At 45.5% G+C, this 24,873-nt stretch overlaps 1 protein-coding gene across 1 annotated transcript; it reads left to right on the forward strand.

The window, feature by feature from the left end:
* Nucleotides 1-333: 333 nt before the first annotated feature.
* On the forward strand, nucleotides 334-21,043 carry ASB9 (ankyrin repeat and SOCS box containing 9). The gene is made up of 6 exons (XM_049872049.1): nucleotides 334-671; nucleotides 10,264-10,343; nucleotides 13,019-13,126; nucleotides 17,222-17,372; nucleotides 19,277-19,411; nucleotides 20,820-21,043. Exons 1-6 carry the CDS (start codon nucleotides 578-580, stop codon nucleotides 21,041-21,043), a joined length of 792 nt encoding a protein of 263 aa, XP_049728006.1. The 5' UTR covers nucleotides 334-577.
* Nucleotides 21,044-24,873: the final 3,830 nt, after the last annotated feature.

Below are 24,873 nucleotides of genomic sequence, written 5' to 3' on the forward strand. Positions count from 1 at the left end.
AAAATTGAAACCACATGTGCGAGGAGATGGTGGGGCTGTGAATATTCCCGGGTGAGCCAGTCAGCAGGGCTGTGGCATAGACCCTGGACTTCTCAGCCCCTGAGCCTGCAAAAAAACAACGAGTCTCAGCTGGGAAGTGGGGGACAAAGTGGCAGCCAGTGAGCTGTTGCCGTCATCCCCACCCTGTTCTCTTCAGTCTCCAAAGTTACAAACTGTGAGTTTCTTTCCTGATAAACTTCAAGGCTTCCTCACTGATTGGTCTCAGTTTTGGAAAGGACGTGACATCAGCAAGACTTGGGGCTATGGGCTGTTTTGAGCTTTGGCTAGCCTCCAGCCAGCTAGGTGAAGCGCGAGTGTGCGTGTGAGTGTGTGAGTGTCTGTGTGTGTCTGACCACAGGTACGACTCCGGTTACTGCTGCCTGGACTGCTCCTGTTGCAGACGTCTGGCCAGGACGTGTGACTGCTGCTCAGACAGCCACCGAGAGCTGCAACTTCCCGGGGGAGGGGGTGTGTGGAATTTGGACTTTCCTGAGCAACTGAAGTGGAGCTTAGAGCTTGCCCAGCCCAGGAGAGCGCAATGGATGGTGAAGGAGGCAGCAGAAACGACAGCAAGTCCCTGGGGCCAGAGCCCCTTCCTGACACCAGGCTCCTTTCAAACCCACTGATGGGGGGTGAGTTACAAGGGCACTGGGGAGGCTGGCTAATGGGCTTGGGAGAAAGGGGCTGGGGTGACTTCAGTGGCAGTTACTGGGTGGATGTCCACAGCCAGGTGATACATGTCCTTTACATGGTTGTTCAAAATGTGGACACCTATATCCGCAGAGTACTATAGAAGATAAACATTCAGTTTTCACAGATTTTTCTCCAGCTGAAACTTCAGCTCCGAGGAGCCACTCTTAATGGGTCAAATGCATCACGTATTAAATCGGAGGTTTACGAAACTGCTTACAATTAGGAAAGCTTTCACTGCTACGACAGTTCTCCTATTAAGAGGTTGGAGGGATTTGGCATTTAGGTGGGGCTGGGTTTATAATTGGTGTTCAAACATTGCACCCTGGTTGATTCATTTTAAAAGGGGATTTTTTTTTTTAACTTTGGAGAAGTGACTTACAGGTATAATTCTTACCTTCATAAAAAAATTTTTTTTTTTTTTGGAGTGGTGCCTTTGTATGGAGTGGTGCCTTTGCAAATGCACAGAGTCCCATGCCTCTGGGACTGTCACATGCCTGCCAACAGGTACGTGCTGGCTAAGAGGACTCTGAAAACTAGGTCTAGGCAATAGAACCAAAAAAAAAAATCCCAAACCTGTTGCCATCAAGTCAATGCCAACTCATAGTGACCACACGTGACAGAGTAGAACTGCTCCATAGGGTTTTCTAGGCTGTAATCTTTATGGGAGCAGATTCCCAGGTCTTTCCCCATGGAGCCACTGGGTGGATTTGAACCACCAACCTTTCAATTAGCAGCTGAGCGCCTAACCATTGCACCACCAGGGCTCCTTTTGCTCCTGTATGTTGTTGTGCGCTGTCAAGTTGATTCTGACTCCTGGCGATCCAATGTGACAGAGTAGAACTGCCCCATAGGATTTTCTTGGCTGTAATCTTTATGCAGGCAAATCGCCAGGCCTTTCTTCTGTGGCACCATTTTGTTGGTTTCGAACTGCCAACCTTTAGGTTAGCGGTCGAGCACAAACTGTTTGCACTGCCCAGGGACCTCTAGGCAGTTAGTGGAGTAGGGATTATTATGTTCAGCATCCTGGTAGGCTGCCCACAACACCTGACAATTGGACTGGCAATAACCAGGGACTCTGCCATCAACTACAACACTAAAAAAAAAAATTAATCACCTACTTCGCGGTGCTGAAAGGGCAAACAAGAAATAAATATAAAACACCTTCCTTCTGACTAATTGAATGAGTGAGGCTGCTCATTCATTCATTTATTTATTCAGTTTTACTCCTAAAATGAGCAGAACACTCAACAGTGAATAGGATTTGGACCCACAGAAGCAGAACTGGATCAATCGGTTGATAACATTGAGCATGAACTTGGGCCATAAAGAAAGCAGGGTGGCACCGAAAAAGCACTTTTTTAAGAAAGAACTTGATAAATATATTTTTAAAGCAGCAAATCAACCATTATGGGAAAGAATCAGTAATTTGGTTGACCTCCACGGGATTATTTTACCGCTAAGTATTATGTTTATTTTTATTTCTAAGCCCCTTTTCACTGTTTAGGGTCTGTAAAGGTCCGAATCCAACCCTGGACGGGGTGGCGTGGGTGAGTGAGGGTGGACAGGCATCATACTAGAGGGCATGGGACTTGGTAAGTGAAGACACTGTCACCACTAGAATGCAGAGTGTCTTAGGGGGTCCACTGAGGACACGTTTGGAGAGACGGAGCCTGATCATGCAGCTTTAAGAGCTAGGTGGGGGAGTTTAGCCCTCATGAGGCAGGGAATTGGGAGCCATTCATGGTTATGGAGCAGACCTAGCAGTAAACAGAATATATAACAGTATGTCAATTAGTGTGTTAGCCACACTCAGGATGGACCGTGGAGGGCTCACAGGGTATCCTTACACGAAGCCACTGGTTCAGACTTGGCAAGAGCATCAGGCTCACCTGGAGGGTATGTAAAAATGCAGATGGCCGTGCCCCCCACAAAGATTCTGACGCAATTGAGGGACTGGGGCAGAGCCTGGGAATCTGTATTTGTAACAAGCTCCCAAGTGATGCTGCTGGTGTTGGTCTGGCGCCCACACTTTGAGAACCACCGCATGAAGCTTAGACTTGGATCCTGCTATGGAAACCGACAGAGAAAGGGAAAATATGAGTGTTATTTCAAAGGAAAGAACAATCAGGCTATGGTGCTTGATTAACTATTCGGGCTAAAGACAGCCAAGACTGTAAAGTTTTCCAGACTAAACTAATGTCAGATAAGGGGGCTAGATAAGAGAGAAGTTGGGAAGGGGAGTTGGCTTGGGAGCAGAGTGGGGGGGGTGGTGGCGTAAGAAGTTCTGTTTTGAACACAAAAGTGACAGTGACGATGCCCAATGGACAACATGAACACGAGGAACTAAGGCTCGGGAACAAATACAGGCCAGGAGTCGGAGACTTGAGGATGTTCGGGAGGGGGCTGTGATTGAAACCCTGGAGAAGGAGAATTGTCTGATGGCCAAGAGCTGAGGGCCAAGGATGGAGCCCGAGACAGGCCTCCAGTGGAGAACAGAGGACCAGAGAAGCAAGAAGAGACTCTGACGCTGAAATGCCCCAGGATGGCTCCATGGTAGAATTCTTGCCTTCCATGCGGGAGAGCTGGGTTCAGTTCCCGGCCAACACATTCCACGCACAGCCATCACCTGTACCTTCTGCGTGTTGCTATGATTCTCAACAGATTTCAGCCGAGCTTCCAGACTAAGACAGAGTCACTGCCCCCTTGAAGCCTTCCCAGACTTGCTCCTTCTCCTTACCCAGGGGATTCTCTCCCTGTTTGGTGCTGGCCCTGCCCCTTGGACCAAGGCTTAATCATAGCCGGATGACGTTTATTTGTTTCTCAAGTCTTGACCTTGGTGAAGTGTGGAATGTGGAGCACTCGGAATGCTGTTTCCAAATGGCCCTGCCGAGAAACTCAGCTCAGGTGAAGCATATCCCTGGAAAAACATGGGGGAAGTTGAGGGAAAACAGAGACGGGGGTGCAGGCAGGCTTTTCTCCGCCTCCCTCTTGGGAGGAAAGGATATGAAGCTGGGCAACCAACTCTCCGTAGAGGCTTGTTTAATGTTCAGCTCCTACCCCAGGAGCAGGAAAAAGATGCCCCCACCCCACCCCGGGAAATACCTACTCAGAAATTTTGGAAAACACTTTGAAGAATAAACGACCACCCATAATCCCGGAGACCAGGTAATCACTCTTCCCACTTTCAGTGTCTGTCCTTCATGTTTCTACCTACGCTCCTGTGGAGATAATTTTTTCCTCAAAAAATTGAGCCCACGCTGTAGAGTTTTCACATTTAAACAGAAGACAGGCAGGAATAGACAGCGAAAGGGGAAAACTTTCTTCTCTTGTGGTAGATTTTTAGGCGTTGGACATCTCAGCAGGGGCAACTTTTCTGGAGGAAAACCTTACTGATCAGATAGGATGGGCGATGAGGCGAGGTTCCTATGAAGAAAGCAGCGCCTTATAAGAGAGAGGGGGAGGGAGGGAGAGAGCTGTATGGTAGACCTCCTTGCCCAAGAGTTAATGAGGCCATGCCTCAGTGGGCCTTTCCGTTTACCTCTATTTCTCCTTTTCTCATTTGTCCTGGAATCAGACCAAGGTCCCCTGTAATCACCAACCCCAGAACTTCCCCAGTGTTGGTGCGTGCCACTGAAGCCACCCTTATCAACACCAAAGGACCAAAGGCAAACGCTCCTGCCCCCAGAGCAGCCCAGCCTCTTGTTCCTGTCCCTGACCTTGCAAGATGTTTCCCAGCATGCTCTGGGAGACTGATGCTACTGCCCAGCATGAGGGGGGCTCTCAGAGCTTCGTTAATAGCTCTCTTTGAAATGTACCTATTGCTGCATTTTAAATCACTTCTGAAATAATGGAAAATTTAAAATTCATTCCAGAAATTGCAATAAAAATGAAATGGCAGCCTTTCTAATGTGCTGCAGGGTTTGATGGATACACAGTTGAAAAGTCTTCTAAATGAAAGGTGAGTTTAATGGAGCTAAATCGGGGGACTTGGGGAATAGTTTCCTTCCGAGAGTCCCCAACCCCATTTTAACCAGAAGTTCTACCACAGGATCCATGGTGCTGCCAGTGACCCCATTTGGTGTCTACTTTTTGGCAGCAAAAGCAACAGACCCTGGCTGAACAAGTGTTGTGGAAGAACCTGCAGCATGGGCTCAGGATTTGGAGAACACATCTTGTATAAAGATAATGGTCTTCGAGTTTCAAAGACTTCGGTGGGGCCAACAGAAAAGGGGATGGTGACCTTGAGAGTCCCCTTCATCCATCAAATAGTCTCCTACTATGAGCACCGGCCATGTTCTGCCAGGAACAGGCTCTCTTTCTGGCTAATTCTGGCCTCTCCAGCTGTCAGTGAGTAGGAAGACAGGTGGAGCTGCTCCTGGGTTTAACTGTGGGCAGCTAGGGCCTGGAGCTCATTGCCTGCTGGGGTGTGGGCTCTGGAGAAGCCTCTCCCTATCGGGCCAGGCCAGACCCTCCATGGTTCACCCCAGGTGCACTTCTCGACTCTCTCTTCAGTGATTTCAAGGGCTGAAGAGACAGTGTGTGGACTCATCCATATTGCACGCTATGATGTTCACTAAATTTCACACACACACACACACATGCAATCTATGCTCACTGAATGATAGAAGACTATCAACCTGTACCCACTGTCACAATTTTAAGAATTTACATAAGCACTCAGTTGTTGCAAGGCCTGCTGAGGAGAAAGTCCTTGTGTCAATTTGAGATGGACTGTAACTTCACAAAGGCCTGAGTTTTTCTTTCGTGCAGGAGCACAGGCATACTGTGACAGGCTTAGAAGGGGTAACCTCAGACACTGCTGGTGGGAATGTCAAATTGTTACTCTGGAACTGTAACTAAAGGAGTTCCTCAAGAGGTTAAACATAGGGTTAGCATACGACCTAGCAATTCCGCTCCTAGGTATATACCCAAGAGAAATGAAAACATATGTCCACACAAACACCTGTACACCAATGTTCATGGCAGCATTATTCACAATAGCCAAAAAGTGGGAAAATCTAAATGTCCATAAAAAAAATTAAAAAAAATTTTTTTTTTATGGATAGGCTGACGAATAGATAAATTAAATGTGCTCTATTCCTACTATGGAATATTAATCATCCATAAAAAGGAGTGAAGTACTGATACGTGCTACAACGTGGATTAACCTTGAAAACACTATGCTAAATGAAAGAAACAAGTCACAAAAGACCACATGTTGTATTTTGCATTTATATAGGGTTGCTATCAGTTGGAAAGAGGAGCCCTGGTGGCGCAGTGGTTAAGCGATTGGCTGCTAACCAAAAGGTCGGTGATTCTTCCATGGGAGAAAGGTGTGGCAGTCTGCTTCCATAAAGATTACAACCTTGGAAACCCTATGGGGCAGTTCTACCCTATCCTATAGGGTCGCTATCAGTCGGAATCAACTAGACGGCAATGGGTACTGGGTATTTATATGAAATGTCCACAATAGGCAAGTCCACGTAGACAGAAAGTAGACCAGCGGTTGCCAGGAGCTGGGGGAGATGGAAATGGGAGTGATTGCTCATGGGTACAGGATTTCTTTTTGGGGTGATGAAAATGTTCTAAAATTGATTGCGTTGGCTGCACAACTCTGTGAATATGCTTAAAACTGTTGAATTGTACTCTTTAAATTGGTGATTTGTATAGTATGTGAATTATATCTCCATAAAGCTGATATTTATATATGTATACACACACACACATATAAAGATGGATATAGATAAAAATACAAATACAGTGAAACCTGTGAGAGCCAGAACTTGACAGGACTGGCATGTTTTTCTGGGTCTCGCGAGTTTGTCGCCTTTGACAGGGTATAATCTTACCACTTTTCTATTGCTCCTTTTAGTAGAAAATATTTGCATTTTCCTTCTCTGACAGGTTTCTGAAGCCTTACATAGGTTCCTGCTTTCAGAGGTTTACTGTGTCCTGTTCATGCTACAATCTAACGCAGGATACAAAACCTCAGAGTGCCTCAGTCTTTCTCCTGGAAAACTATATAATTCTTTATTTACTCTAACTAGAGGGAGTAATGATTCCATGATGAAGGAGTAGAAAGAAAGTAAACCCCATCTTCGTCTACACTTGATAATATAATTGCATCATTTTTATGGTTTAGGACCCAAATTCCCTGACTGGGCTGTTCAGGCTCTTGGCTCTAATTATCTTAGGTAGCTTGAGGAAAGGTTAAGGATGTGCGGCAGCTATATTTCCTTGCTGCTGAGCACTTGGAAGGAAACTGGATTGATCATCACGCACGGGAATCCATTAGGGTACATTTGCAAATCCACCTACAACTGATTTTTGAAGCCTTTTTTCCCCATTTTTGGCTCTTCGTCTCTTCCTTCTCGCTCAAGATTTTGTGTGGAAGGTATTTGGCATTATCAGCACCAACAGGGTGGAATTAGTTGTCCTTTTAATTCTCATTTGGAGCGCAGTCTTTCCATAGACCCTGAGTCCCAGAAACAGCAGTATTTCCTCTGAGAAAGTTAGGAGTGTCAGACAAGGCTTTGAGGACACTCCGATTCTGTTGAACGTAAGGTTTTGGAGGTAGGAAAATCCTCGACACCTAAATAGCCTCAAACCCTTTGGCGACCCTGGAAGGCAAGTCCTAGACTCTTTAGCACGTAAGAGGATGCTGGATGCTCCTTGGAAACCCCATGGGGCAGTTCTACTCTGTCCTGTAGGGTCAATATGAGCTGGAATTGACTAAACTGCAATGCTTATGTTTTAGAGGGTGCAGGCAGGCCTCAGCCAACAGAGTTAAATTATAGTGTTCTTTCCTCCTCCTTCCTGGCTTGTCAGTTTGTAAGTGATTGACGTTGTTGTTCCGTGCCCTTGAGTCGATTCTGACTCATAGTGACCCTATAGGACAGAGCAGAACTGCCCTATTGGGTATCCTAGGCTGTAATCTTTACTGAAGCAGATTGCCAGGTCTTTCTCCCATGGAGTAGCTGGTGGGTTTGAACCGCGGACCTTTTGGTTAGCAGCCGAATGCTTAACCACTGTGCCCCCAGGTCTCCTTCAACGATTAATAACTACCCTTTTTTAAAAACAAAAACCATACTACCCTGGAGTCCCCGGGTGGCGCAGATGGTTATGGAGCTCATCTACTAATGGAAAGGTTGGAGGTTTGAGTCCACCTAGAGGCACCTAGGAAGAAAGGCCTGACGATCTGCTGCCAAAAAATCCGCCACTGAAAACCCTATGGAGCACAGTTCTGCTCTGACACACACGGGGGCGCCAGGAGCCAGAACTGACTCCACGGCAACCGGTTGGGTTTAGATAATGACTCTCTTCGTTCTCCAGGTCTCAGCTTTTAGCAGATGCAGTTTCCATGCCTGACATCACTGGCCTCAGACGATCCTACCTTGTTTGTGTTTAGAGTGTTTACTGAAACAGAACTGAAGCAAGCTCAGCCAAACCTCCCAGTGGCCTGCGCACATTCTGGCTTCCTGTGCATGTTTGTCCTGGAAGTCAAGCCCAGTGTAAGAGGAGAAGAATTCAGGTCTATGCCTCATTCGGGTCACCTCCACACGCAGAAAGGGAGAGAAAAGCATTTCATGTGTTGGGGTTGCGTTTATAGTCTAACTTACTAAGATTTTGTATTCCTTCTATGTGGTTGCTATTTTCAATAGCAGTGCTTATGGGATGTAATGAAGACCCTCCATTTAGTGTTAGGGCAGGGTAATAACAGTAGTTAATATGTACTGGAAGTCCCTGGGTGGTGCTCCCAACCAAAAGGTTGGAGGTTCGAGTCCACCCAGAGGCACCTCGGAGGAAAGGTCTGGTGATCCACTTCCAAAAAAATCAGTAATTGAAAACCTTATGGAGCACAGCTCTGCTCTGACACACTTGGGGTCGCTATGAGTCGGAGTAGACTCACTGGAAACTGGTTTTAATAGATATCGAGCCACGTTGTTGTTGTTAGTTGCTGTCGATTTTCGACTCATAGCAACCCCATGTGACAGAGTGGAACTGCCCCATAGAGTTTTCTAGGCTGTAATCTTTATGGGAGCAGATAGCCAGGTCTTTCTCTCACGGAGCTGCTGGATGGGGTCGAACCGCCCATCTTTCATTTAGCAGCCAAGCACTTAACCATTGCGTCACCATTAAATCATAGGTAAGTATACTGTTGTCCTCACTTTACAGACAAGGAAACTGAGGCTCAGAGCCTGTCCAGGGACCCACAGCTCGGAAGAAGCCAAAAACAAAAGAAACCAAACCCATTGCCATCAAGTGATTCCAACTCATAGTAACCCTAGAGGACAGAGTAGAACTGCCCCCATAGAGTTTCCAAGGAGCGCATGGTAGATTTGAACCACCAGCTTTTGGGTTAGCAGCTGTAGCTCTTAATCACTACGCCACCAGGGTTTCCCAGAAGAAGCCAAGTGGGTGTGAATTCAGAGCTTTCTCTTACCCGCATTGGCGCGCTGCCTTTGAGGGTAAATAATGACTCTGTGAGGGTGGTGCAGGACCAGGCAGTGTTTCGTTGTGTTGTACGTAGGGTCGCTATGAGTCGGAGTCTACTCGACAGCACCTAACAACAGCAATGTCTCTGTTACAAGGCCAGACTGAACTCTGGTTTGGACTTCCTGTTGGGGCTGGAGGTAATCAGTAAATAGATTTGGTTTTGCTTAGGTTTGATTCAAACCTAATGGCGTATGTAATTGTGTAAGTGATTACTACCATTAGTACATGGTACTGTTTGCTTAGATGTCAAAGTGTGTACTTCATGCAGGAAACTAGGCTGGCAACCATGGTGTAACACACTAATGCTGGTAATAAGCCAAGCCCTCACTTAACTAAATGGACCACTGGCCTTCGAAACCGATGTGCAAATGGAAGCACAGTGATCTCTCTGTCATCCCAGTCTGCCTCTTTTGTCCCCACTTTGAGCACTGGTTCTAGTCCTTTCTTTAGCTACCTAGACATTTAAATAAGCTGTGTACAAGAAACATCAGTAGACGGAGAAAAGCTGAAGTCCTGACGGGACTTGGTTGGATGACCACAATGTCTCCATCCAGGACCCGGTAGGTTTTTATTGGTGGGCAAGGATAAGCTTCCAGCTTCTAAAGTGCATTGTTGTTGTTCGTTGCCCTCAGGTTGACTCTGACACATGGCGACCCCATGTTCGACAGAATGAAATGTCATCTTCGTAATCACTGGCATGTTTGAGTCCACTGTTGTGGCCGCAGTATATTTTGAGTGCCTTCCAACCTAGGGAGCTCATTTTTCAGCATTATATCATAATGTTCTGTTGTGATCCACAGGGTTTTCATTGGCTAATTTTTGGAAGTAGCTCACCAGGCCTTTCTTCCTAGTCTGTCAGTCTGGAAGCTCCGCTGAAACCTGTGCACCATGGGTGACCCTGCTGGCATTTGAAATACCAGTGGTATAGCTTCCAGTATCACAGCAACACGCAGCCTCCACAGTCTGCCAGATGGACAGGTGTGGGGTGGTCTAAAGCGTACTGACAGGACATAACCCGCCCCTCTTTCCATACAGATGTTGTATCCGATTGGTCTCCCATGCATGAAGCCGCGACCCACGGGCGCCTGCTCTCTCTTAGGAACCTCATCAGCCAGGTAGCTGTCTGAAATGTGGTCAATATGAAGCGAGTCCTAATGCTCACCATACCGAGAAAAATGAAATCCTGGTATGATATTAAGATATAAATTTCCTCTTCGGCAAAATGTGAATTTCATATAATTTTCACGTGCCAGAAAATCACCTTCCTTTTTAACTGTTTACCAATATAAAAGCCTTTCTTATGAGCTAAGCATTCTTAAGGAGCCCTGGTGGCACAGTGGTCAAGCGCTCAGTCGCTAACTGAAAGGTCAGTGGTTGGAATCCACCAGTTGCTCTGTGGGAAAGATGAGGTGGTCTGCTTCCATGAAGATTTCGAGCCTTGGAAACCGATGGGCAGTTCTGCTCTGTCCTGTAGGGTCTCTGTATGTCCTGTAGGGTCTCTGTAAGTCAGAGTCCACTCGACAGCAGCAGGCTTGGTTTGGAACCATTCTTAGTCCAGTTTCATACTACTGGGCTGTACACAAACAGGCAGAGGGCTGTCTTGGTCTCATGCTGATCCCTTGTCTAAACTAAGACAGAGCTAGGAAGGCCAAGGGGAAAAAAATATTAAATGTCAGGGAAAGGATTTTTATTTTCTTTTGAAAAAAAAAATTGTCATAGAATGGATATATTTAAAACAGACTTTATCTAAACCTGTGTATTACTAAACACTTATTTTTAAAGGACACTTTGATTAGTTAATAGGAACATTTTAATTTCCTAAAGTAATAAAGTATTTTTAGGCTTCCTATAAAAAATAAAACATATCCTAAAAAAAAAAAATTTTTTTTTAAAAAACATATCCTAGGAGGTGCTAAATACTGTCGCGGGTAGTGTGTTTCCATGTTCCCTTGCAGTTTCAAAATTTCCTCTTAACAGTCTTGCAAGAAAGAGCCACTTGTTAATTTGTTAAAATTTAATAGTTGCATGTGAAATTTAGCAATTTGGGCTAGGCTAACTTTTGAAATATTTTTAATTGAGAAATACAGACTATGAACACAAATGAGCTTAAACACAATGTGTACCATTTAACAGATAGTGATGAGAGCACTGCCAGGTGCCTGCCACCCAAGTCAAGAAATAAAAAACTAGCACGTTGCTGGCACCTCCAAAGCACCATCCATCCCTTCCCTGCCTGTGCCTCCTAGAGCACAATCCTACCTCTCCATCATAACCAATTGCCACTGAGTCAGTTCTGACTCGCGGCGACCCCATGTGTGCAGATTAGAACCGCCCCATAGGGTTTTCAATGACTGTAACCTTTCAGAAGCAGATTGCCAGGCCTTTCTTCTGAGGCACCGTTGGGTGGCTTTAAACTACCAAGCTTTCGGCTATAGCTGTGTGCTTAACTATTTGCGCCCCCCAGGGACTCCTTCTCCACCATGACACTGTTGTTAGGTGCCGTTGAGTTGGCTCCGACTCACAGTGACCCCAGGTACAACAGAACGAAACACTGCCCGGCCCTTCGCCATGCTAACAATCGTTGTTATGCTTGAGTCCATTGTTGCAGCCACTGTTTGTCAGTCCATCTCATTGAGGGTCTTCCTCTTTTCCGCTGACCCTGTACTTTACCAAGCATGATGTCCTTCTCCAGGGACTGGTCTCTCCTGATGACATGTCAAAAGTACACGAGATGAAGTCTCGCCATCCTTGCTTCTAAGGAGCATTCTAGCTGTACTTCTTCCAAGACAGACTTGTTCGTTCTTTTGGCAGTCCATGATATAGTCAATATTCTTTGGCAACACCATAGTTCGAAGGTGTCAATTGTTCAGTCTTCCTTATTCACTGAATATGAGTATGAATCTCCACCATAAAAGTCACTATTATCCTAACTTCCTGGCTTTTTTTTATAGTTTTACTTCTCTCTACGTACTCTCAAACAATGCAGTTTGGTTTTGCCTACTTTTGAACTTTCCGTAAATGTATTAGGTATTATTTTGGCTCTTGGTTCTTTTCTTCAACATTATTTTTGCAAGAGTCATCCTTGCAGTTGCTTGGACTTAGAGTGTGTTTAGTGTAATATTCCACTGAGTGGTTATACCATAGTTTATTATCCAGTCTACTATTGATGGGCATTTGGGTTGTTTCAGTTTGGAGCTATCATGACCAATGCTGTTGGGGATATTCTTGCATATGTATCCAGCTGCATATTTCTTGAGTGAATATAAGTAAAAGTCAAATTGCTGGGTCACAGGCATGTATATCTTCAGCTCTAATACGTAGTCACCAGTTGCTGTCAAGTTGACTCTGACTCATGGCGCCCCCATGTGTGTCAGAGTAGAACTGTGCTCCATAGAGTTTTCAATGGCTGATTTTTTTTGGAAGTAGATCACCAGGCCTTTCTTCCAAGGTGCCTCTGGGTGGGCTCAAACCTCCAACCTTTCAGTTAGCAGCCAAGCGCATTAACTGTTTACACCACCCAGGGACTTCTTAGTTCTGATAAAAAAAGATAGATACTGCCAAAGTATTTTCCAGTGTTTGTACCATAGAACACTTCCACTATCAGTGTATGATGGTTCCTTTTTTTTTTTTAACATCATCTTCAACACCTTGTATTGTCAGAGTTTGAGCCAGTGAATGTGACTAATTATGTGACTTTTAAAATAACAGTCACAGTCCTGGAATCACGGGTGAAAGCCAGCCCAGGGCACCATTGCTCTGCACTCCTTACTTTGTCCTTTTGCTTTCCCAGGGCTGGCCTGTGAACCTCATCACGGCAGACCGTGTGTCCCCACTGCATGAAGCCTGCCTTGGTGGCCATCCCTCATGTGCCAACATCTTATTAAAGCACGGAGCTCAGGTTAGTGGGGCTCAAAGAACATCTGAGAAACCGAGAATGAAAAACGGCCATTTCTATCCCTTCTGAATAATTTTCAGCACTTTTGATTAAACTGATTAAAAATATGAAGGGGGTATTTTTCAAGAGTGTCATATCCATCAAGCTTCTTTGCTTTAGTGATAGATGAAGTACTGAATCTTTAGCTAGAAAATAATGCTTAGAGTCTTAGAGAAAATTATGGTGGATATAATTTTCTTTACCAGCCAAAGCAAAAAAAAAAAAAAAAACCTAACAAACTAGTTGCTGTAGAGTCAAATCTGACTCATGGTGACACACACACACCATGTGTGTCAGAGTAGAACTGTGCTACACAGGGTTTTCAAGGCTGTGAGCATTTTGGAATCAGATCACCAGGTCTTTCTTCCAAGGCTCCTCTGGGTAGGTTCAAACTGCTAGCCTTTCGGTTAGTACATAACCATTTGCGCCACCCAGGGACAAGCAAGGAATCATTTTAATCCCTATTTTGTCAAACTGGAAGGGAGGAGAGGAGGGGAGAAATTTTTAGGTGGGTTTGAACTGCCAAACTTTTGGTTAGTAGTTGAGTGCTTAACCATCTGCACCACTACTAATTAAATGGGTGTCAGACTGCTTCTGCCTTTACCCCTATGAGTACAGGAATGTGGTAAGATACTGTAGAAAACACATAAAATTTGGCTTTGTAAGACCTGACTTGGAGCCCTGGTTAAGAGCTATGGCTGCTAACCAAAAGGTTGGCAGTTTGAATCCACCAGCCGCTCCTTGGAAATGCTATGGGACAGTTCTGCTCTGTCCTATAGGGTCGCTATGAGTCAGAACTGACTTGGTAGCACCTAACAACAACAAGACCTGATTTATGGTCCCAGCCCAGCCCTACCGCTTACTAACATTGTAAACTTGGATATGTTACTGAGCTTCTGAGCTTTAGAGTCTATATTTGTAAAAAGTGGGAAAATAACAACACTGAAAGAAGTGGTCTAGCTTATTGTGGCACTGTGAAGACTAAGAGAGATAAGGTACATGAGCATTTGGCTACACGAATTATTATTTTGGGAATGAGAATCAGGATGGCATAATGAGATCCTAGAGAAGGCATATACAAAGTCATTGAATTTAAAAGTAGGAACCAATAAGTCTCCCTTTAACTAAGTCCCCCTCATGCTCAAGAGTAACGGGAAAATCTGAATACCTGAGTTCCTCATGTTCTCTCAACCAATATTTACTGAGCATTTGTCATATGCCCCACTCTGGATAAAGACCCAAACCCTTTGCCATCAAGTCGATTCTGACTCATAGTGACCCTATAGGACGAAGAAGAGCTGCCCCATACGGTTTCCAAGGCTGTAATCTTTATGGGGGCAGACTACCGTATCTTTCTCCCACAGAGTGGCTAGTGGGTTTGAACCACTGACCTTTTGGTTAGCAGCTGAGTGCTTTAACCACTGTGCCACCAGGGCTCCTATGGATAAAGACCTGTAAAAACCCATTGCCGTTGAGTTGATTCCAACTCATAGTGACCCTACAGGACAGAGCAGAACTGCCCCGTAGGGTTTCCAAGGAGCAGCTGGTGGATTCCAACTCCCGACCTTTTGGTTAGCAGCTGAGCTCTTAACCACTGCGCCGCCAGGGCTCCATAGATAGAGACAGTCCCTGCTTTTTAGGCACTTGTAATCTAATTGGAGAGACAGCAAGAGAAGCAAGTAAATTAATGAATGGAATGCCAGCTGCTTCAATAGATAAACCCTGACATCACAGTAGTCTAATACGATAAAAGTTTATTTCTTGCTCAACTGAAGCGCTAGTATGTGTGTTCCTGGTTGGGTGGCTCTTTTCCAAGGGTGATTCAGGGACACAGGCTTCTTTCACCCTGTGGCTCTGCCATCTTCAACAAGTGGCTCCCATATTTGCTGCAGGAGTCATTTCCATTCCAGGTAGTTGGAAGGGGCAGGTTGTGCATGGAAGACATTTAAAGGCCAGTCTTAGCAGTGATGTTCCTCATTTTTGCCCACATCCCATTGGCCAGAACTCATTTAAGCCATGTCTAACTGCAGGGGAGGCTGGGAAATGTAGTATGGCTGTGTGCCCAGGGGTAGAGGAAATAGGCTTGTTGAATGCATAGCATCTTAGCTACAGAAGGCAATTACGATGAGTGTTTATATACATTAGTTTTTGCTATATAACAAACCACCTCAACTTAATGGCTTAAAACAACAGTCATTTATTTATCTCACAATTCTGTGGGTCATCTAGACAGTTCTTCTGATCTAGGCCGGCTCAGCTGATCTCATCTGGGCTTATTTATGCATTTGAGGTCACCTAGTGAGTCGGCCAGGGCAGGCTGGTTTACCATGGCCTTGACCGGGATGGTCGGGATGACTGGGGAGACAGGAACTCTCTCCACGTGATCTCTCATGTCTAACAGGCAGCCTGGACTTGTTCACAGGTAGCAGGGATTCCAAGATTAGCCAGAGAGGGCAAGCTGTTTGCTTGTATCACATATGCTACTGTCCCACTGGCCAAAGCAAGTCACATGGCCAAGCCCCGATTCAAGGAGTAGAAATGGGAGGGGATGCAAAGCCACACTGCACAGGGATGTGCATACTAGGCCAGGAAGAAGCTGTGGCCATTTTTGAAAAGTACGACAATATAATAAGTATTAATACTAAGAGGGTTGTTGGGAGCACATATAAGTGTTCCTAACCCATTTTATTTTTGATGGAGTGAGAGGGCTCAAGAGAGGCTTCCTACAGGAAATGATGTCTAAGCTGAAACCTAAAAGTCCTGGAGTTAGTCAGTTGAATGGTAGGTTGGGGAAAATTAGGGGCTTCTCATCCACCGGGGCAGTTCTACTCTGTCCTATAGGGTCGCTACGAGTTGGAATCGACTCGACGGCACTGGGTTTTTTGGTATTTCTCATCCACCGGGTGCAGCGAATACAAAGGCCTGGAAGTGAAAGCGAGCACATTTTTATAGAGTTTCTTACGGCAGGAGAGTAGAGTAGGTGGGAGGAGTGTGGGCCAGAACACAAACGACCCTGTTGTCTGTGCCAAAAAAAATGGGCTTTGTTCTGAGACCAGTAGAGAGCCACAGGTGAGTACATAATCAGATTTATATTTCTGTTAAGATTTATCCAAAACATAGAAGCAGGGCCAGGACTAAGGACTAAGGAGAGGCACACAGGGTGTGAACTTTATGGAGGTGCTCACTCTGAGGGACATACGGAACTTACAAGACCTTTAAGGTCACTTATATGATTCTTAAACATTGCACCCTCGGTACCTTTCCACCCTCACTCTAGTCCCAGCCCTGTTTGGAAATAGAGCATGAGAATGGCTTCGTGTCTTTGCAATATTATTGCTTAACGAGTCCACCAAAGAATTATTTAATGCTCTGGAGGAATGTATCTTCCTTTGGCTTTCTAGTTACTATTAGATTATAGCCCAAACACAGGGAAGTTACCTGTTAACTTGTAGATTTAGAAAAGATAACTCCAAGGTTACAGTTTTGTGCCCTATAGGACATTAACTGGTCTTGTATCTCTTAGTAAATTTACTTCAGAATTGTTTGGACTTGACTATACAACCCTCTAATCCTCAAAATCTCCTTGGAACCACCCTCACCATCTTACTGGTGCCCTCATTAATTCATCTTTGGCCAGTGTCCACTCTGTATTTGTATGAAAATCATGTTTTTTTAACTTTTTACAATTATACTTTAACATTTTTAGAAAGTTACTCTGGCTACTGTGAGGAAACTGGTTGGTATGGGATGGGATCTGGGAGGGAAGATTTAAAAGAAGGAGATTAATCTGGAAGCTACTGGAATAATTCTAGCTAATTTTGAAGTTCATGTTCCTGGAGGAGGCATGATAGAACATTCAGTAACATTCCTGATGCCTTACATTCAGTATCTCCTTCAGTTTTTCACGATACCCTTGAGGAGTAGGTATTTTTCTCCCCATTTTGTAGCCATGGAATATAAGGCTCAGGGGGGTTAAATAATAGCTCAAAAGCAATGGAACCAAGATTTGAACCCAGGGCACTGCACTGCCTGCCTTCATCCTGGAGCTTTCCTTTCCAGGTGAATGGCCTTACTACAGACTGGCACACTCCCTTGTTTAATGCTTGTGTCAGCGGCAGCCAGGACTGTGTGAACTTACTTCTGCAGCATGGAGCCAGCCCCGACTCTGCAAATCACCTGGCATCCCCCATCCATGAAGCTGCTAAGAGAGGTAAATCTGCTGAAAATTTAAATTTTCCACTCATTCCTTTAGGACATCTTGCTGTCCAAAGAAAGAGAGAAAAGGAGGTATATTTTAGAGCAGTAGTTCTTGAAGTTGGATCCCCAGACCAGAAGCATCAGCATGACCAGAAATGCAAAATGCAGATTCTTGGGCCCCACTGAGTCAGTAGCTCTGAGGCAGGGCCCAGACACCTGTGTTTTATTTCACAAGCCCTCAAGATGATTCTGGTGCACAATACGTCTGAGAACCACTGCTTTAGGGCCTTTGGAATGGTGTACACTGCTGTTCCCCTGGAACAGGGCCTGCACAGGGTAGACTATCCATCAGTATTTGTGGATTACATTGTTGAATCTACGGCCCCATAGAAATCAAGTACTTTTATAAAATAAATTATATTCTGCTGTTTTAGGGCCTTACAGAATATTGTCTCAGGGCTCCCTAAGTCTGCTAAGTGAAACAAACTGCTTTCAATTTTGGGGACTGTAAGATGTTATGCACAGTCCGGGATTTGGTAGAGGGTCATTGACAGGAAGGGAAACTTTCCATAAGATGGACTGGCACAATAGCCACAACAATGAGCTCCGACATACCAACGATCATGAAGATGGCGCAGGACCAGGCAACATTTTGTCCTGTCAGACCTTAAGGTCATTATGAGTCAGAGCCGACTTGATGGCAACTAACAACAGCAGCAGTTTGGGGTAACTCTCTTCATAATGCCATAATTTGCCTGATATGCTGAACTCTGAGACAAAAATGAAATCGCCAAGTTTTGCTTTTCTCTGACATTCATCATCATCATTACCCTAATAACCTTACCTTGCCAGAGGGCTTTCAGTTTCCCCAAGGGCTTTCACAGAAGGGCTTCCCGTGATCCTTACCCCTCCCCCCAAAAAACCCCATTGCTGTCGAGTCAATTCTGACTCATAGCAACCCTACAGAACAGAGAAGAACTGCCCATAGGGTTTCCAAGGAGTGGCTGGTGGATTCGAACCTTTTGGTTAGCAGCCAAGCTCTTAACCACTGCGCCACCAGGCCCCCCATGATCCTTACAGCAGCCCTATTGAGTGGATCAACCCATACTATAGTTATCTCCCAAAGCATTGCCTTTTTTTTTAAGAGACATGCTAGTTTATCATATTCACTGGACACATAGAACTAAAAAGATATAACAAGAGAAATGCAAAGGAACAATGTATAAAGTATGGCATTCTAGACCAAGCAAGAGTGATTCAGCTTTGACCAAACCTAGTTTGCCCAACTGGGACCCAATCATGTTGGATTTGGTAGCTGCTTTGAAACCTCACCTGTGCCCATCTGCGCCAGTTGCTCTCAGGGCCTGCCATTGGTGAGGTTGTAAGCTTCCATCCCTGTTTCATGGCCATGGTATGCCCTTTCTTCTCTGGGTCCAACTTGAGTCCCTGTTCCTCCTTAACCAATAATGAGTGGCTGTCAAGTTAACTCCTACTCATGGTGGTCCCAACTCATGGCGACCCCATGTGTGTCATAGTAGAACTATCCTCTGTAGGGTTTTCAGCAGCTGATATTTCACCTAGCTCTTCCCAACTCTCCGTTCAATTTCTGTACCTGGACTAATTACTCCACAAATTAATGAAAACGGATGGATTGACTGCCAGTTATTTAAAAGTGGTTTTTTTTTTTTTTTAATAATAAACTCAGGTGAGTTCCACCCATGGCTGCAGATCACGTCTTGTTGTCAACCTGTTAACTGATGGCAGTGTTTGAAATCATTTCCTATTTGAAGTAAAGGGAATGGCTTTTGGTCCTCTGAATAAATTGCTGGCAAATTTAAATTAAAAAAATGGGGAAGGTGGTGTTTCCATAACTGCAGAACTTGTCCTATAACCGTTCTCTCTCGCTTTGGGCTACAGGCCACGTGGAGTGCGTGGAGTCTCTTGTAGCTCACGGAGGCAACATTGACTATAATATCAGACACCTGGGTACTCCACTATATTTGGCTTGTGAAAACCAGCAGATAGCCTGTGCCAAGAAGCTTCTGGAATCAGGTAAAACAAAAAACCAAACAAGGAAAGAACAGAAAAGGAAATTCAAAGTAGTTCAATGGTCTCTCTACTGTAGCAGAGGAAAGAGTATGGGCAATGGGATTGGACTGTGTTTCCATGGGGAATTATTTTAAACTACTTGAGCTTCAGTTCTCTCACTTGTAACAAGAGGATAATGATGATGATGATGATGATAATGATACCTCCCTCCCAGGGTGGTCCTCAATGATTGTTAGTTCCTGCCCCCTTCTCTCTGCCTCTCTCCCTCCTGCCGATCATAATTTTAGGCTCTGAATAACTTGCAAAGCTGCTGGATTAGGGCTGAATCTTCCTGTCTGGAGCCTTCTTCACCAGGTCTCTCCGATTTGGAAATTGAGCTTGCCCTATTTTTAGCCCATTGTAAATATTCTGTTTTCTTTAACATGGTCTACATACCATTGTTCCTTTCCACTGCCCTGTTGTTGCCCAGGACGTTTTTTTTTGACACCTGAAACACCATTTCATCATCTCTTTAATTATCTGAATTTTTTTATCCATGACAACTTCATTAGTCTCTCCCTTACCTGAATTCTCATCGTTCTTATTGCCTTCTATTCATTTGGCAGCCATTGCCATGAATTAGGGGATTCATTTCCCTCTCTCTGTTTCTCTCCCTTTCTTAAATGTCTATATTCTGTCTCCCTAGCTAGAGGTTAAGCTCTTAGCCAAGAAAGGGCCAGGTTTGGCATCCCTCGCAAAGCCAAAAACAATAAAAGTACAATTCAGTTAGCATTTGTTGCCTGCATATAGATTCTCATTTTACTAGAAGGACAGCAACTCAGGAAATGCCACATGATCCCACATGTCACAGTGGAAGCCAGGGGGGGAATCTGCTGAGAGTGTAGGAGTGGAATTGGGTATGGATGGTGCTGGAAACTCACCTTACTCTTGAGGAGGACACTTTGGAACCTTTCCTGTGATTGGCCACCCCAATCTAGGAGCTGATCCCAGGAGTTATTCTCTTTTCACAGTCCAGATCACACAGTGCCTGAGTCCCAGGTTTGAAACCCAATGGCGGCTGCTAGTGTATATATTTGGCTGCCTGGTGTAGACCAATTTCACCATCTAGCCTCACTCTCAGCCTGTAGAGGCTAATACTTAGCCTCCATTCATAATGGATGTGCAGCCTTTCCTCTGCCAGGATTTCTCTTGTATGTATCGCATCTGTCTAGCACTCAAAGGTGAGTTTTTAGCTTCCTGCTATATTCAGTCACTTATAAAATGACATTTCCCCATATTATTAAATGGAGTCAAATCAAGGGGATCTCTATGGATCCCCTTAGGGAATTTTGAGGCTCAGCGATTTGAGAGGGTGGACAGTTGGGCTCTACTCTTTGGCTGACCACCTTCTGTTCCCATCACGACTACTTAGGAGCAAATGTGAACCACGGCAAAGGTCTGGATTCCCCTCTTCACGTGGTGGCCAGGACGTGCAGCGGGGAGCTGGCCCGCCTGCTTTTGGACTTTGGAGCCGACACTCAGGCTAAGAATGCTGACGGCAAGCGCCCTGTGGAGCTGGTGGTACCAGAGAATGCTCTGACGCAGCTCCTCTTGCAGAGAGAAGGTGCTTCTCCTTTGTCTGAACCTAAGCCCTAATCTGTAGAGACTCCTGTGGGCTCTAGTAGGAGGCAGGTACTTACCGAGTTCTGACTTGCGATCCTATCCAAGATCATTCTCTGCCCTCACTCAATGTGGGGGAACTTTAGATCATTTAATATTCAGCAAATATACAGTCAAACATAGACATACATATGTGTGTATATATATACACAGTTAAGTGCTCGGCTGCTAACCGAAAGGTTGGCAGTTTGAATCCACCCAGAGGCACCTTAGAAGAAGGGCCTGGAGATCTGCTTACAAAAGGTCACAGTGTTGAAAACCCTATGGAGCACAGTTCTACTCTGCCCTAGAGGGTCGCTATGAGTCAGAATCGACGGAATGGCAATTTTTTTTTTTAAAGCCAAGCACAAGCCGTTTGCGCCATGCAGGAACATTATATGGGATACGGTATTACAGTAAGTAACCATTCTGCCATTTGACAGGTTAGAGATGGGCTGGTTTGGATGATCTACTATTCACGTGTAGGGTATGACAGTTATCAAAAAATTAAGATATTTTTGAAAAAATTTAATACTAAACTTGTCAAAAACCAATTTAGAATGATGACGTAGGAGCCCCTTTGGGGTTGTATGATGCCCCAGATGGGCAGAAACACTGGGCATTTGATTTCTGGGTGTAAAAATGCAGCTCATTAAAAGGACTGGGTATCACTTTCATAATTCACACCAATCTGAAGGTATTTACTCTTATAAATCAATAAGCACTGAAGTCCACAGTCCACAAGTAAGTACTGACACTTCTGCCCCGCACAACTCAGCATGGTGACTGAGAGGCATGCAGGAGGGTCCCCTGAGCTGCAAGGGCATGGTGGACTGGGGTGCAGAGCAGAATCCTTCAGGCTCGGGGACACCTGATTCATTCTTAATTGCCCCTAGAGGTGGGGAAGCAGAGTGCTTACTTTGTTGGGGTGTGTGGGCAGTGTTAGGCTTTAGGGCCTGTGCGACCTTGCAGCAGGCCTTCCCTATTGGAAGGATACTGATTATATACATGTCACCTGTTTTCTTTTCTTCCCAAGCTGAGAAAGAGGGCCGGCTCTGGGCAGAATTGTAAAGTGGGCCAAGGAGTGTTCTCCTTCCTACTCCCGCTGCCCCAGGTTCTAGTGGCCAAGCCCCTACTTTGAACACCCCAAACAGGGCCTGTACTGCCTCAGCACAGGGAAGACCGGCCCCAGGCGCGACTGGATAAGCACCAGACACTTCTACCTGACTCTGGCCGATTCCCTGCTTTCTAGAAAATTCTCTTTATACAGGGTTAACTTCTCCATCAGGTGCTTTAGGACCATGGTGTTTGCAGGGGCCCACAGAAATGTTTTCATTTCTTGTAAGAAAAAAATGAATATAACCCAACCTGGATTACATTCATCTGTATACCAACACAGTTATAAAATATATTTCTTAATATTTTTAATGGAGAAAGGGATCCACATAGGCTAAAGTGTTTCAGGTCCCCTGAAGTCATAATGAGAGGAGATGTAGATCTATCCTGGCCCCATCAAACAATCTCCTAGGACTTTCCGGTTGCCTTCACGGGCCCCACTTTATTTCCCAAGGTCACTCCTAGAGACCCACTTAGTTAATTCCTTTCATTCACATTTTGATGCTGATGATGTCCCCAAAGATCCCATTAGCTCAGGAAGTGCCATTTGCCACTAAAGAGAACTGAGGCATCTTTTGCCTCCGTGAATGATTGTGGGAGTTCTGATGAGGTCACCTCTCTGCAGGCTGGACCCTCACAGGAAATGAGCCAGGCAACTGCAGAAAACCATGCCCACCGATGTCATGCGGAAATTTCTATCTCCGGGTGTCCCCAATGTCACATTTGCTTCAGGTCACCTGCTTCTTTGTACCTGGAAAATGTTTGGTGAAACTCAGTCATATTTGGAAGGAGGCTTTGCACGGGTGTTGGGAGAGGCGGGCTCTTCCCTTCTGCTCCCTTCCCATCATGGCAACTTCTTGGGGGGGGAGGGGAAAGGACGTCAGGAATATCACCACCCCAGCCCCTTGTGAAGCATTTAAAGCAGTGTTTGCTCATGGGACGCGATGAAAGCTGAACTTGACTCTCTCAGCCCAGCACGTACAGGAGCCACTCCTGAATGCACTTTGGCCTTAGAGCATCCTGTGTATTGGGGGTCGGGGGGGGGGGGGTGGAAGAGAAGAAATTGAGGCCCAAAGGAAAATGCCAATCCATAAATATAGAATTAGCTAATTTTATCATGGAGCAACCCGCCAGCCACCCTATGGGAGAAAGATGTGACAGTCTGCTTCTGTAAAGATCTGCAGCCTTGGAAACGCTGTGGGACTGTTCTCCTCTGCCCTGTAGGGTCGGTATGAACTGGAATCGATTCTACGGGTTTGGTATTATCGAGCAAAGCAAATACCCAGAATGCATGCAGGTGGCCAGCAAGGGGCTACAAAGCCAGAGTGGATTTTCAGCTCCATTTTTACGGTATGGAAGCTACAGCTGTCTCCATCATCCTGCCTTTAGTAAACAGCCAGCAGACACTCCCTGGGCATCAGAACTTCCCCTGAGCTCATGCTCATGGGCCTGCAGTTCATAGTTCCCTATCAGGCTTGCTCTGATGTTTTGTTCTGCACAATTCTTTCTCAGGACTTCCTCCGGTTGCCCCTGAGAGTGTGTCTAGCACCTATGATCAGTCACATTCCTCAGGGAGGTGAGACTCAGTTCAGTTTCCCCAGAGTGGGCTTTTTATGGTTCACTAATATACGCCTTGGGTGCACCGACATTAATTTGGAAGGTGCCCTAAATACCGACAGGGCCTCCTGAATGTGCCACTAGGGGCCGATTTAAAATACTGCACTTATTTGATTGTCTGTGTGTCTAGTTCTACCTCTCCTTGTTCTCCATCACCTGAGAACTATGTAACCCATTTTATCCTGTAGCTTGTGGTGACGTGATGGAGAAATAGAGGTCACCATATCCTTGTAGTAGTATTCTTAACTCCAGCCAAACAACAAAATGAGCCGGGGCACTTTAAGAAAATTCAGATACACAGGCCCCACCTGGGAATAAGTGAAGCAGCATCTCTGGGGTGGGGCCCAGCACTGGAGTAGTTTCAAGTGTCCCCCCAGGTGATTCTAAAACGCAGTCAGGATTGAGGACTACTGCTTTACAGAATTCTTGAAGGTGTATAGTTTTGCTTTGTGTTTTTTAGTAACCAAAGAGAATTCCCATCAGAATTTGGTGCAGGGGTTGGTGATGGGAAATCATTCCTCATCCTTTTACCCTATAGCAGGGTCTCTCAACCTCGGCACTACTGACATTTGGGGCTGCTTGGGGGCTGTCTTGTGCATCGTGGGATATTTAGCAGCATCCTTGGTCTCCACCCACTAGATGCTAATGTCGTTGTGGTATGCCATGGAAAGATTCCGACTCCTAGCGACCCTAGAGGACAGAGTAGAACTGCCCCACAGAGTTTCCGAGCCTGTAATCTTTATGGGAGCAGATCACCAGGTCTTTCTCCCGTGGGGCTACTGGTGGGCTTGAACCGCTGAACTATTATTGCACTACCAGGGCTCCTTAGGTGCTAATAGCTACTTGTGACATGAATCCCTGGGTGGCTCAAATGGTTAAGCACTTGACCACTAGGTTGGTGGTCTGAACCCACCAAGAGATGCCTCAGAAGAAAGGCCTGGCAATCTGCTTCCGAAAGGTCACAGCTGTGAAAACCCTAGAGAGCACAGTTCTACTCTGGCACACATGGGACCGGGCGGGCTAGCTGTGATAACCAAAAGTATGTCCAGACATTGCCGACTGTCCCTTCTTTTTTCTCCCTGCTCTCCTTCTCA

This window comes from Elephas maximus, chromosome X, assembly GCF_024166365.1.
Source record: "Elephas maximus indicus isolate mEleMax1 chromosome X, mEleMax1 primary haplotype, whole genome shotgun sequence".
NCBI lineage: Eukaryota > Metazoa > Chordata > Mammalia > Proboscidea > Elephantidae > Elephas > Elephas maximus.

Bases quoted from the DNA above. Each gene is read 5' to 3' on its own strand.
- ASB9 (XM_049872049.1), top strand. From the start codon at position 578: ATGGATGGTGAAGGAGGCAGCAGAAACGACAGCAAGTCCCTGGGGCCA. The intron at 10,344-13,018 runs GTAGCTGTCTGA...TTGCTTTCCCAG, and splicing joins TTAGGAACCTCATCAGCCAG to GGCTGGCCTGTGAACCTCAT. The intron at 19,412-20,819 runs GTAAAACAAAAA...ACGACTACTTAG, and splicing joins CAAGAAGCTTCTGGAATCAG to GAGCAAATGTGAACCACGGC.